The sequence below is a fragment of the Peromyscus eremicus genome, chromosome 1 (genome assembly GCF_949786415.1).
Source record: "Peromyscus eremicus chromosome 1, PerEre_H2_v1, whole genome shotgun sequence".
Lineage (NCBI taxonomy): Eukaryota > Metazoa > Chordata > Mammalia > Rodentia > Cricetidae > Peromyscus > Peromyscus eremicus.
The window spans coordinates 87,799,248-87,814,667 of NC_081416.1; the positions used below are offsets into that span (position 1 = coordinate 87,799,248).

Below are 15,420 nucleotides of genomic sequence, written 5' to 3' on the forward strand. Positions count from 1 at the left end.
ACAACTGAACAAGGGTTCCCAAGTAAATAAGACAAACTGCTGACCTAAGTGTCAGCACTTATACACAGGTAGTGAAGTATTTCTATTTGCTTTCAGTTGCTAGGATCCAGTGTCCATTTTTCTCTAAGCCTGAAAACATGCAACTCTGATTTCCTGAAGATTTCACATATAAAAGATCAACGGATTGCTTGAAATATAGTAAGTTATTGAAATTTTTGAAATATCTAATTTCTTCAAAACACTCATGTTTTCCCTATGGTTAAAAACAAGTGAAAGTGAAAATTTTAATTTCTTTACTAGAAACAACACAATCTCAATATAAAAAATGAAAACACATATACTTCACAGTTACCAGCATAGAGATAAAATTCTGAGTGTAGGTTTTGTAGAAAATGTTTCTTTTCAACTCTTATTATTATATATAATAAAAATTACATATTTTGAATTGTACAATAAAAGCAAATTATATAGTAATTTGAGAAAATGCTGACGAGCAATTCTAATTAGTGTAGATTTTACCTTTTGAAACATAATTTAAGAATAAATACTAATTAACTGGATACTAATACACTGAACTGTAAATCCACTTGACCAATGAAAGAAGAGGCAAAATAAATGCTTGTTAGACAAGTTAAAATAGAAAAAAATGGGAAATCCAGAATTTTTTTTCACAGCTCCTTAATCTCATCACAGTTCAATTTGTGGACTAAGTTGGAAAGTTCCTTCAGGAACTTCTATCTACTCTTGGATCTATCCAGGTATTCTTCAGCTATTTCTGAGTACGGATACATTTTGTCTTGCAATGGAGTTATACCACAGTAAATCCATCATAAGTTGAAAACACAAGTTAAATGCACTTTAATCTTCTTAATCTAACCAACATCATAGTTCAGACATGCCTATTCACTTACAAACCTATTAGCAAAAAGGATATCTGACAGATATTTTGTATGGATTTAATAACAGTATCATGTTACCAAAAAAAATCAATATAACTAAATAGTAAGCTTACATTTGGGGATTTTTATTTTTTTTAATTACTTACTTATTGTGTATGTATATGTAAGCATGCAGACCTACATGCACAGGATAACTTTCAGGATGGTTCTCACTTTCTACTTTTTTAAGGCAAGGTCAGCTTTTTTTTTTTTTTTTTTTTTTTTTTTTGGTTTTTCGAGACAGGGTTTCTCTATATAACTTTGTGCCTTTCCTGGAACTCACTTGGTAGTCTAGGCTGGCCTCGAACTCACAGAGATCCGCCTGGCTCTGCCTCCCGAGTGCTGGGATTAAAGGCGTGCGCCACCACCGCCCGGCCAAGGTCAGCTGTTCTAATGCATGGGCTCCAGACACAGAACCCATGTCCAAACTGCATATGAGCCATCCCCTGGCCCAACTTTAAAAATCATTTTAATAAAGGTGTGGCATATTTATAACAAAATTGAGCAGATGTTGTCATTTTACATCTTTAATTGGGTACAAAGATCATTCAATTTTAACCTTCCTCTCTAAGTTTTAGTCGCCAGTGGAAAAGACTAGATATTTTGTTTATTTAATAAATATCTTTATTAATCCTTTGAGAATTTCATACAGTATATTTTGATCATATTCACCCCCAGCTATTATCCCTAACTCCTCCCATATCCACGCCTACCTCTATGTACTACCAACTTCTTAACCTCTTTTTTTTTTTTTTTTAAATTTAATAACCCAATGACTCCAATCTATGCTGTCTACATACTTCTGGGTATAGGGTCATCCTTTGGACATTTTCTTATCACTTAAAATTCTGAATGTCTCAAATTATTTTAATAAAAAAATCTTCTACACGTTAAAAACTAACCACTATTTCAATAGTTTCAAATTAATTATAGGACCTAATTAAATTGTATTAATCACTAGCATCATTTTCTTTACAGTGTCAGCAGTCTTTGAAGATAAGACCCTAAAGATAACAAAGCATCAGAAGGCCAGAACCCATGAAAAAACTTCTAATTTTAATGTGTGTCCTGCTACATGGGAAATAAGCATCCATCTTATTTGAGTCAACTGTATGTTTGTCTCTTGTCACACCCGGCCAGCCTTTATCCAATACAGCAATGAAACAACTTCTGGGTTTTATTTTCCTAAATCTTTCTGATTTGTTTCAGCCCTTACAAAAACCTGTTGGCTTTCTATTAGTAGGATTTCCTCAGCTACATACTGTGTATATTGATTCCCCATATAAAGTATGAGGAAATGTGTTTTATTCCATAGCAAATTTAGGTTGCTGTAGCTACTGATTTGTGTCATCTGTACCAACTGCAGAAAGCCTTCTGTTCAGGTGATAGTAACTTCTATGAATTTATTTAGTAGGAATTTATTAAACGCTGTTCAAATTTGCTTTCTGTTGCTGTCATAAACACTATAACCAAAAGCAACTTGAGGAGGAACGTGTTTATTTTATCTTACACTTCCAAGTAACAGTCCTGAAAGAAGTCATGGCAAGAATCCAGAGCAAAACCTATCGAGGACAGCTGCTTCCTGGATCTGTGCTCACTTTATTATCCAGTCTCAAGCCCACCTGTCCAGGGTGGCACTGTTCGCAGTAGATTGGGCCCTCCCACATAAATCAATAATCAAGGCCAAGACATGGCCAAGAGTCAATCTGATTTGGGTGATCCCTTGGTTGAGGTTCTCCCTTCTCACATTGTGTCTAGTTGACAATAAAACTAACCAATACAAACACCGAACTAGTAATTTTGTGCTACCCAAAATGCTAATAGTAATATATGAGGAAGAAGGATGAGATTTTTACCCTATGCTTAAGAAATCACAAATCTAATGACAACAGCAGTTGCACACCTAACTAAAATACCATGTAAAGGTATTGTAACAATATTTATAAGCACTACAAACTATTTTTAAAAGAATATTCTAAGTATCGATAAACAGAGATAGAAAGGAAAAATTACCTGAGATACTTATCTCTCACTTGGACAACTGCAACAGCCTCCTATCTTTCTACTTCCACTATAGCTACTCTCTATCAACAGCCCATAAATAAGCCAGAATAGCCTTTCTAAAATATAAATTATATCATAAAACTGTCTCATGACCTCTCATTAGGATTCAATTATAATGAAATGCAAAGGCTAACATAGTCTACAAGGCATTTCTGAGATCCACACTCTTACCATTTCTACCACTCTCTAGACACTGTTTTCTTTCTAACCCCAAAGCATGCTAAGCTATTTCCCACCAAGGGGCCTTTACCTTTGTTAGTCTTCTGCCTGGTTAAGTGCCTCCCCGCAGCATGACAGTTCCTGATCAACATTCATGTGCCAGTTAAAACAGCACCTCTTCAGAGAGACTTTCCCTGACAGTCACACTTGAAAGCCACACACCTGTACCTCTACAAGTCCAGTCTTAGCATCTCTCTGTCCACTACTAAGCTCTGCTTTGTCCATGCATCACAGTATTCAAACTACCTCAAGTTATCTCACTGTACTTTATTTTCTATTTCTCGGAATTTTTAACACTCTATTAGAGCAAAAACGTACATAGAACAAAACTTGGCACATTTTCCATACACAATAAATACTGTTAAACCCAGAAAGACAGGCATACCTATAATCCCAGTGGGTAGAGGCAAGAGGACCAGAAATTCAAGATTATCCTTGGCTACAAACCAAGTTCAAGGCCAGCCTAGGCTACATGACTCAATCTCAAAAAACAAGCAAAAGAAAGATGGCATTTAAACTGTATCATTGGGAGAAGGTTAGGAACAGTTTTATCGGGAAGTACAAGAAGAAATGAGGAAAAGGAAATCAAACACATTCCATAAGGTTCAATTTTCATAAACTTGGGAGAATAAAGTAATAGACTATTGTAGTTGGGAGATTATATCAAGATTTTTGTCAGGGTCTGGAGAAACGGTTCAGCAGTTAAGAGCACTGGCTGCTCTTCCAGAGGACCCAGGTTCAATTCTCAGTACCCAAACATCTCACAACTGTTGGTTACTCCAATTCCAGAGGATCTGACACACTCAAAGAGACACATGTGCAGGCAAAACACCAATACACATAAAATAAAAGCAAATAAATTTTTTAAAAAATTGTCTGATTCCTATTTGAGGCATATGTATATAAACATGCCGGATACTCAAATCATTACCTCGTGAGATAACCTACTCTTTTTTTTTTTTTTTTTTTTGGTTTTTCGAGACAGGGTTTCTCTGTGTAGCTTTGCGCCTCTCCTGGAACTCACTTGGTAGCCCAGGCTGGCATTGAACTCACAGAGATCCGCCTGGCTCTGCCTCCCGAGTGCTGGGATTAAAGGCGTGCGCCACAACCGCCCGGCCGAGATAACCTACTCTTACTCTAGCTTGCCTGGCTATAATTCAAAGAACAAATTTTTAAAATAATCATATAAATAAATAACACAGAAAAATAAAATAAACTAAAGCAGCCACTTGTAGACAGAATTCAATAATTCTACTTATGGGAATATGCCATAAAAAACTAATGGCGGGAACTCAATCATCCATGTTTACAACATCGCATTATTCAAAATAGCTAGAAGGTGGAAGCAACCTAATCTAGTACATAGCCCCATTCAACATACATACCCTGAAATCATAATGCTAAGTGAAATAAGCCAGTCAGGAAAGGACAACTATTGTTCAATAATTTATATGAAGTTCCTAAAGTAGTCAAATCCAGGACAGCAAGAAAAATGGTGGCCACTGGGGGCTTAAGAAAAGGGAGGAATGGAGAGCTATTAGTTTAGCAGGTATGGAGTACTACTCAGTTTGGAAAGGTAAAGATCATTCTATATATAAATGGTGGTTAATGTCTACACAGCTACATGAATGTACTTACTGTGAACGAATTGTGCACATAAAAATAACTGATTATAAAATTAATCATATTTGACCTCAAGTTAAGTTTAAAAATTATTACATATGTTTGTACACATACACACAAATTGAAGCCATCTTGTTATAACACATAAATATATCAGGGGAGATTTAAACCCTTTTTGGCTCCCTTGTGTCAAAGTCAAACTAGGAATCCAATCTTGAATGCCATATTTAATTTATTTACAATGGAACAAGTAGTACTTTTAAAGGTCTTAGCTTTATACAGAGGTTTTCTACTGGTTTCCTTACTTTCAACATATCTAGGCTTTGTATTCTAGCACAGCATACATAGCAGAAGTAAATATCTAAGGTCTCTGAAGATGGCAGAAACTCTTCAAGTGAAAGTTGACTTCCATGTCTAATAACCTCACAGGATTCCTACTTTGATCACTTTGGAGGGATCTTAAGTCTTACGTTTTTTTTGTTTTTTGGTTTTATTTTTTGGTTTTGGTTTTTGTTTTTGCTTTTTTCATTTTGGTAGGGCTGGAGATCAAACCCAGGGACTCACATATACAAGGCAACTGCTCTACACCTGAGGTATACATCTAGTCCTAATATTTTCTGATCATGCCAATTCAACAACTAGAGTTTCACAAATTTTTACAAAAGATATTTTTAAATGTTTGACTTCTAGTCTTTGTCAACTGGAAGTTGGTTTTTTTTTTTTTTTAACATGCACTTGTGTGTATGTACAGAGGTACATGTGTGTGCTTGTAAAGGCCAGAGGGCAACCTCTGGTGTCATCTTCAAAAACATCATTATATATTTCATTACTCTGGAGCTCATCAATCAGGCTAGATAAGCAGGAGGCCCTAGGGATTCTTCTGTCTCCACCTCTGTAGCAATGGTATCATTAGCATCCACCTCAATAATCAGGCTCTTTAAATGGGTTCTGTGTATCAAACTCAGGTTCTCTTGCTTGTACAGCAAGCCCTCTACGGACTGAACTATCTTTCCAGTTCCCTCAACTTGACTGACTGAGCTATCTCACCTGCCCCCTTGAACTGGGATATTTCTCAGAGGCATGTTCTATACTAGAAATGGTACTTAGCATCTTATAGTGTTTTCCACATACATTTCTAGCTGCACAACAGGGCCCAATACTTAGTTCACAGGGCTGGTAAGCACTTTACAATCATTCTATCATATTAGAATAATCTCTTTTCTAAATCTAGGTAAAATTTATTACCTGTATTATTTTTTTACTATTGATGTTAGCATTTCTGGTGCAGAACTTATTATCTTTTTTGGTTGTTAGTACTGATTAGCAACTGAATGGTAAACAGCTTACCTGATTTCACAGGGTCTATCTTATATGACTTTTCTATTTATTTATTTAATTATTTATTAATTAATTAATTATTATGTATACAGCATAGATGACTGCAGGCCAGAAGAGGGCACCAGATCTCATTACAGATGGTTGTGAGCCACCATGTGGTTTCTGGGAATTGAACTCAGGACCTCTGGAAGAGCAGTCAGTGCTCTTAACTGCTGAGCCATCTCTCCAGCCCTTATATGACTTTTCAAAATCTAGGCTGATTTTTAAAAAATCACTTATTTTTGTATTTAGAATGAAGGGAGATAACAAGAGACTTTTAAAATTTCCTTGTAAAAGCACAGAGGTAAAAATTTTAGTTTTTATTTTCCTTTAAAATTTAAGCTAAATTGTTGCACACGTCTTGAAGGCTTTCTAACTTGTACAGAAGGTTGGCTGTCTCTTGTGTGACAGTCTCGTGATGCCTAGTTCATACCTTTATTACATTAATTACCACATCAAATTATAATTACCACATCATTATATATCTTCTATTATTAGTATGTGATCTCCTTGAAATACTTTGTACTTGCCATTTTAGAATCTTCAGAGCTTGGCATATCCAAAATGGCAAGTCATAAAAATGTTATAGAAGTCTTCAGAAGGAACCAAGCATGGGGGCACCTTGATCTTGATCTTCTAGCATCCAGAAATGTAAGGCTATTTAAAGTCTTTAAATTGCCAGCTTGTGGTACTTTGTTGCTACAGCTCTAGCAATCTAGTACATCCCAGTAATGAAACAAAGACATAAACAAGGCAAATGTGTCACAGATCTACAGGACAAAAATCTGACTGACACAGGTTGGCATGGATTCACTACTTTCTGAAGAAATCTGTCCTTTGCCTTTTCCAGCTTTTTTCCTGGCTAGCTTTCCCTGGCTCATTATCCTTATAACAACAGAACTAGCAGAGGCAAACTAACTGAAGCCTAACACTGCCTTTCTCCAGCACCGTTCCCACTGTCCCACTGCCTTCTCTGCCTTGCTTCTCTCTTCTCCGGCTTTGGGATAATTCTTCTGTATACTGTGAATATGTATTATTTTATTGGTTTAATAAAGAAGCTGACTGGCCAGCTGAATAGGATAAGGTTAGGCAGGAGAGCCAAACTGAGAATGCTGGGAGGAAGTAGGGTGGAGTCAGGACTAGTGAGCAGATGCAGAGAGAAGCAAGATGGGCATGCCATACTGAGAAAAGGTACCAAGCCACATGACAAAGCACAGATAAGAAATATGGGTTAATTTAAATGTAATAGTTAGGTAGTAACAAGCCTGAGCTATTAGCTGAGCATTTATAATTAATATTGAGTCTCTGTGTTGGTTATTCATGAACTGGCGAGCAGGAAAGAAAAGTCCGCCTACATACTCCTTTTTAAGAACCTATGTGATTACACCAGGCCCACTCAGATAATCCTAGATAATCTCTCCATTTCAAAATCCTTAACTTGATCTCAACTGTAAAGTCCTTCCACTATGTATATAAGGTAACATAGAAACTCAAGGGATTAGAACACAGGCATCTTTAGAGTGCTTTCTACTCTGCTTATAGACATGAAAGCTGAATATAAACACAACTTGTAACCTAACAATTCTACTTCTACACACACACACATTTGTAATGGAAGATAATAACAAGAATTTTCATAATAACACTATTCTTAATAGCAAAAAAACTGAAAAAAAAACCCTCAAGAGTCTGCAAGCAATAAAAAGGATAACTAAGTTTACTATGTTCCAGCAATGAAATAATACACAACACTGAAAAATAAAATACAACTATCCACTTCAACATGGATGTACCTCAGAAATTGTCAAGCAAAATGTGAAGTTATAGAGAAATGTATGCAGCATATTTCTATGTTATATAAATTTAAAAAGCAAGCAGGATTACAGATATTATTTAGGTATACATTCATAGAAGGTTATTAAAATAAGCAAGGGAATGAACAGGATGGGCATAATGCCTGAGAAAGAAGAATGTGATGAAAGAGCGGATGGGGAAGAAAGGGCTTTCAAAGGAAGCAAGCAGTGACCATGTTATCTGGGGTTTTTTTTGTTTTGTTTCCCTTAAATCATATAAAATATACAGGTATATAGAGTCCTTTATGTATGACATTTCTCATTTAAAATTTCAATTATAATTAAATACATTTAAAATGTGCTGAACACAAGTTGTATGAAATGCATGTAATGAAGAACTAGTCAAACATACCTCCTAGAAAATTCAATACTGATAAGAAAGTTCTAGGTTACAGAAGAAGAAAACAAAACACTGGGAGATACACTCTTCTGACTTTTGGTAGGTCTACCAAAATTCCTACATACCTTCTAATAAGTACCTACATAGCGCTAGGTATGCTTGTAAATGACAAAGTGAACAGCAGCTCAAAGGCTATAACCTGTCAAGAAGTACCCACAGACAGAATCCAGCTATCGCAGGCATCCTGGCACACAGCACTCCATCAGCTCACTTCTGCTCTCTACTCTCTCTTCACTCTCCCCATCTCAAGATTCATTACCAGGCTGGCCTGGATGGCACTGGAGTTTGAGACTAGCTACACCCTGAAAAGCCAGGTACATAACATATAAATGTAACATCTTCAAGAGGATTATTATGGACTCTGATTTTCAAGACACCCACCTAAACCCCCTCCTCCCCCATCTCTCCCATTATTTACCCCGACTTCCTATAACTAAGGACATTGTTCTTTATTACATAATTAACAATACCTGGAAAATTAACTACAGCTTTAGGAAACTATGACTGCAGGCAGGTCCATGGGCTCTTTGGGAAAAGTACAGGTGAACTAGAAGTCAGTACCTAGGTTCTAGGCCTCACTCACAGCGTCTTACAGCATAAACTGGAGTCAATCTTCTCATTCTTCTGAGGTTCAATTTCTCTCCCTTATATGTAATGAAATTTCATTTAAACTCTAAATTTCTCCAATATCATCTATACAAACATTTACACTAAGATAAGCTTTTCAGCATGTGGAGGTTCTCTCTGCTTTAGAAGGGACATTGAAAGCCTGAAGAGTGTGCTAGAGAAATAGGCTGACCTGGTAATGTGCTCTTTTTCCTAAAAGAGAAGAGAATGAGAGATGAGCCCCATCACTGGGGAAGTCAGCCTAAGAACGATGAAAACAAACTTCATAGCTTTACTTGTGGGTGCCTTTCGCTCAGTATATGAAAACATGTTATAGAAATGCTACTATCCAATATAATTAAAATATTCTGCCACATAGTCAACTTTTATTCTTCTATATGGTCAACTCTGCAACAGTAAAGATTTGTTCTCCACTTACCTATTAAGCACTAGTTACCTGTCCAAATATCTTAATCCTATTTATTCCCTAAGGGAGAACTCAACTGTTAGGAAAGATAAAAGCAAAGGAAAAAAGTATACAACAAGCTCACTAACAATAAGCAACCCTCAAATAGCTACAACTAATATGAACACTGGGTAGGTGATCCACAAATCCTAAAATAAAAAATGAATAATAAATAATAATAAATTACATTTATAAACAATAATAAATTGTATTTATAAATAATAACAAATTTAAAACAAAAAATGAAAAGGACCAAAAGCAGGTTATGAAGGTCTTTGCAAGCAATGGTCAAGGGCATGAACTTTAGCTTGTGTATAATAAAAAGCCACTAAGTATTTTTTTTAAGAGGGTGAGGAACCTAGCCAAGTCTCTATTCTTGAAAGATACCTGGTGGCAGCATATATCCAAGAGAAACAAGAGGAGAAAAACTGTCCTGTAGGCTGTTATTACTAACAAATTTTAACATGAAACTAAAATGCTCACTGAAGCTATGAAATAAATTTCAAAACTATTACAATATTATTAAAGAAACTTACAGTGGAGTTATGGCTTGAAAATTATTTGAGAACATTAAATAGTCACACTTTAAAATATCCTTTTCTTAAGTCTTCACATTACATATGCACACTTTTTTCAAATAAAATTAACACTTTAAATAGTATTTATGAGCATTAAGGCCACAAGATTTTTAAATATTTACCTAACCATTTAGAAAGCCCTTGGCATTTTAGGTATAGAAAAAAATCTCTTACAAACTAACTTTCCTTTTTCTAAAGCTCACACTGAAGTAAGGACACATGCAATGGCAGTGCTGTGCGCTGACCACTACACTCCGAGATACATAACTGAAGGAGCAGAAATGCAGTTCGGTTCCCGTCACAACTTTCCTATAGACAACTGATTTTGCTCGAAACTTCCTGTTAGTTGCAGCCTACTCTTGGCCAACTGTAAACTCACTGCTTCTATTAACCCTCCAAAGAACACAGTCAGCAATAATTAGATTTTAACCTTAAATTCCTAAGTATGTTTCTAAAAGAGGACCTAACCTAAGAACTGACATAAATACAATATTTTAATATTACAAATATAATAGAAATATTTTACATTCATGTCGTTATTTTCAGCATCATATCTAATATAACATCCAAAAAGTCAAATATTACTCTAACTCTATTCTCATGTAAACAAAAACACTTATGTTGATTTTTGCATTTTCAAGTGTTTTTCAAAGATTTTAATAAAGACATTTAAATTCTAGAAAATGTTTCAACAATTTTATCACAAGAATGAATTCACTTTTTAAAAGAAAGCTCTCTCAAAAAAATGCAGTTTTGTTCATTTTTCCCCAGTCATACCTTGGAAAATATACAGGGATAGCAGGGATAATCTTCAATATTAAAATAAACCTTTTTTTTAAATTATTCATTTGTGAATCCATATACTTTTATTTATATACTACTGAAAGCAAAAAAATCACTGAATGAAATTAATTTAGAATCAGAAGATATTATAGAATTCATTTGCTGGTACACAGACACAGATAAGTTCATTGATGTCTCCAAAGTTAAACAGTAAGGCCAAGATTTGATCCTTAAACCTCTGCCCCCGAATCCAGATCATTTCCCTTATGTCAAGTTTCACCTAAATTCTTATTTTACAATTATCATATATAACACTTGAACAATTAGAAGACTACTTGATCTTCTACTTCCATAAAAGTACTGATTTCTTAACTTTTTAACATAAAACACAGGCAAAAAGCACAAATCCTCTATGTTAAACTTCAAGAACAGCATAAATAAAAATTCTTGTATTGTAATCTTTGCTAGGTTAAAAATACCCTTATCTAGAAATGTCCAAATAGTATCACTTCAGAGCACTGAACAGTAAGTACCCAAGTATAAACCTCTAAACTATTAGCATATACTTTAAGATCCTCAAAATGTTTTTACTCAAGAGAAGAATCTGAGTAAGGGTTTTCTACTCTAAGAAAATATGCTGTCTTTACAAACACGAATTGTATTTTCTTCTATTACAAATAATAAGTGGCATTATCTAGAATAATACCACACTTAAAGGATGAAAAAAAAAAAGTTGACTTGATAGCAAAGGAACCACACTAGGAAAAGACTAGAATTTTTCAGTTTACAAAAGAACATACCTAACTGTTCATAACTTACCAACAAATTACTACCAAAATATTTAAACTGTAATATTTGCCTAAAAATTCTCTACAAAAGTGGTGAAACTATGCTAAAAGGCTTTTCCAATGTTAAAATGCAATCTAGTCACATAAAAGTCAAATATACTCCAGTCTATGAAAAGAGCTGACACATCTGATAGACAGCTAATCTTCTAACAAGTTTTCACTTGATCAGCATTTTTCTGCACATTGTCTACTATTGCCAGTAGTAAACTTAGAAAACAAAAGGTATAACTGGTTTGTTTGTTTTTCCTAGCATCTGGACAATAACAACAGCACAAGAGTGGCCTCCCAAGTCAAGCAAAGTGGTACATTCAGGAACAGGAGACAGAAGGGTCCTCCAGTTGAAGGCCCTTCTAGGAGAGCCAGACAAGAATACACAGCAAGACTCTGTCTCAAAAAAGAAAAAGAAAAAAATCAAGGAGCAGCATAAAAAGGTCTTATGAAACACTATATAGTGATACATAGATCAGTGTTTAGCAGGCCATAAAATCAATGTAGTGGCTCATAGATTATTTTGAAAAGAACACAAAACACAGAGAGACCAGTGCCTCAAATGTGTAAAGAACAAGAAACGTTTGTTTCCCATCTACTGGGTCACAGTGTGAAAAATATCACTAATCAGCAAATCTGACAGCTAAGGATATACAATCCTCCACACAGCCGCTACAGTTACCCTCTAAGTTGCATAGAACACACCTCCCAGAACTGAAAAATCTAATCAGACCCTAAGGTTGCCACTTTTTGGCCCTGTATCTTCCCTGTCTGCCTAAACTAATGTTAATGTCACCCCACCAAACACAGTCCTCAGGAAGATCCGAAACAATAAACGTAAAAGTATTTGCACGCGGCAAATGTTCAATATATAATAGCTATACTTAAAGGATCTCTTGGCGTGGTACGTGGATTTCCCAACACTATAGAGATACAAGTTCATTCCCTCGTGATGATTCCAATTCCTTTAAAAAAACAAAATATGAAAGCCTATGGGGGTGGAGGAGGAAATGTTTTGGGCATCTTTCCACACATTACTAAGTTTAAAGGTTAAATTGCTAAAACTTTCTCCTAATTATGCAAGAAATACACAAGCCCATGAGTTAGTCTGTAAAAACTTTAAATTGCATTAGTGTATGCTGCTGTCTATTCATCTAAATTAAGTCTCATTTCTGTTCTTTTAATTATAAAAACACTCATTTGTCCTCTCAGTTATCATCATTCCTGACAAGCTCCTGACTGTTGAAAATCCGCATATACACTCTCATGTTAAAGGCTGCTGGTCACCTCCAGGCAGACATCCTCACTTCAATAGCAAACAGATCAATGGTACCAAAATGCCGTGTGTAGAAGCCTAGTATGCCCAAAGTGGGGGTGGTCAACCTACTGAACCTCAAGTCAGTCACCTCAGTCTTGAAAGCTCTCCACCTGCATAAGTCAAGTCGGAGAGTGGGCTATTTCACTTCCACTCGCTGATTTGAAAGAGAGAGAGAGAGAGAGAGAGAGAGAGAGAGAGAGAGAAAGAAAGAAAGAAAGAAAGAAAGAAAGAAAGAAAGAAAGAAAGAAAGAAAGAAAGAAAGAAAGAAAGAAAGAAAGAAAGAAAGAAAGAAGGAAAGAAGGAAAGAACGCCACTGGCTTCTGCTCTTTTAGAGCCCCTAGCACCGGGAGCAGCCTCACCAGCACAGAACATCAGTTCCAGCCCCTGGCTTTCCACCGAGAGCCAACGCGCTCACAGAGCAGCGCTCCCCTCCGCACCCCTCCCCGCAGCCCCTGCTCGCCCAAGAGCCCCTACCTGTTCTCGGGAAATGCAAGGCAACGACGGTCTCCTGAACATCTTGCCACTGCCATAGTAACCGGCGGCGCTTTCTCCCAGCGACACGCAGCTGGACCTCCTCCGGGGTCTGATCACAGGCACTTTTTCTTCCGCGGCAGTCGCCGAGCGCAGGGGAGGAGAGGCTCCCCGGACGTGAAAGAAGTGGTCCAAGCCCAGGGCCAGCAGGCAGCCGGCGCCCCCGACCAGGCACGACAGCAGAGGCCTGAGCGCGGGCGGCAGCGCCCCGAGGCCGGAGAACGACACCCACCACACCAGGCCGGCGAAGAGCAGCACCAGGACGCCGTGGCGCAGCCTCACGCGGGGTGCGAGCGTCAGCAGCCCCACGCAGCTCAGCACCAGGCACAGCCGGCCCGCCACGGCCGCCGCCGCCGCCGGCTCCCCGCGCAGCCACGACCACCCCTGCCACGCCGCGAAGTCGCCCAGGTAGCAGCAGGCGGGCAGCGCCAGCAGCCACCAGGAGCCGGCGGCGGCGGCGCCTCGGCCCGGGCCCCGCTGCGCGCGCCTCAGGAAGCAGGTGAGGAAGAAGAAGGCACAGGCGATGCTGAAGAGCGGGCTGAGGCTGAGCGAGCAGGCGCTCAGCAGCGTCCGCAGCCCGCTCGCCGCGGCCGCCCAGCGCTCGGGCCCCGCGCCCAGCAGCGCGGCCAGGACAAAGGCGGCCAGGGCGCCGAGCGAGAGGCGTGCCCCGGCGCCGAGCGAGGCCGCCGGCGGCTCCACGTTGCAGAAGCGGCAGAGGTGGAAGAAGAAGCCGCGCGGAGGGTCCTGGCGCAGCGGGCTCACGCAGCTCTTCACGTAGCCGTTGCGCAGGCTCTCGGGGGGCGAGGCGGCCGGTGGCGGCGGCGGCGACCTCATGGCTGGCGCGTCCCGCTCGCGCTCGTCCTTCCTCATGGCTCCCCCCGGGTCGCAGGGGTAGCCGCTGGCGCTCGCCGACCCCGCGCCCTCCGCGTTCCAGGCGCCCCGAGCTTCGCAGAGCGGTCAGGGCTGCGCCCGCCGCCGCCGCCACCCGGGATCCCCGGCGCGCGGGCTGAGGGGCGGCGGCGTCCGCCTCATGCTGGCTGAGGAGAGTGGCGGGAGGGCCTGGTCTGTGTCCCGGGGCCGCCGCGGACGCCTCTTCTTTTTTTCTGCCCCCCCCCCCCCCACCTCAGACACCGCTCGGGACAGGAGACGGAGGCGTCGCCTCCACGCTCCCGCGCGCTGCAGCAGTTACCTCACGGCTGCAGCCTGGTCCGTTGGGCGCGCGAGCGGGCGCTCCTCCCCCCCGCGGCGGCTGCCCCTGCCGGGAGCGCGCCCCGCCGGCGGCCCCCCGCGCGCTCCCGTGACTCGGCCGGTCGCCACTCGGGCGGGCGGCCGCCGCCCCCGTCAGGATGCGCATCCGGGACCCCGCGGGTGAGCGCGCGCCCGCGGCCCGGCTGGTCGCTCCTGGGAGCCCGCTCCCCCAGCCCCTCCCTCGCGTCAGGCTGACTGACGCGGACCCCTCGGGGAGCGCACGCGCGCGCGCGCGCGCGGGGCCACGGAGAGTGGAACCGCTGCGCTTGGAACCCCTCCACCCGGACTGACACAGAGCGACGTGCTCTTGGGCAGATGGGAGGGACTGGCCCTAGTCCTGAGACACCCCACCACCACCACCACCACCAAGCCCAGTCACAGGCGGTAAGTCACACACGGCCCTGCAAGACTCAGGTCACTGCGAGGTCTCGGGGAGACGGACCCCAAGGGAAGTGCCTAGTGGACATAATGAGGTGAGAGTAGGTTCACGGTGTGCCGTCGGACAGCCTGAATCCAGACATGTGAAGGGGGAGGGCCAGCCAACACCAGGGTCAGGATGAAGAAACTCAGCACTGTTCCA

General features: G+C 40.4%; 2 protein-coding genes across 2 annotated transcripts in view; one reads left to right on the forward strand and one right to left on the reverse strand.

The window, feature by feature from the left end:
• Positions 1-14,553, reverse strand: part of Pde3b (phosphodiesterase 3B) — a 149,169-nt gene extending 134,616 nt beyond the window's left edge. The window contains exon 1 of the mRNA XM_059268486.1: positions 13,536-14,553. Coding sequence (XP_059124469.1) covers positions 13,536-14,462 — 927 coding nt within the window. The 5' untranslated portion in view covers positions 14,463-14,553. The remainder of the gene's footprint in view (positions 1-13,535) is intronic.
• Positions 14,554-15,076: 523 nt separating this feature from the next.
• The window catches only part of Psma1 (proteasome 20S subunit alpha 1), a 133,091-nt gene continuing 132,747 nt past the window's right edge, over positions 15,077-15,420 (forward strand). Inside the window, exon 1 of the mRNA XM_059268498.1 lies at positions 15,077-15,224. Within this exon, the coding sequence (XP_059124481.1) occupies positions 15,156-15,224 (69 nt within the window). The 5' untranslated portion in view covers positions 15,077-15,155. The remainder of the gene's footprint in view (positions 15,225-15,420) is intronic.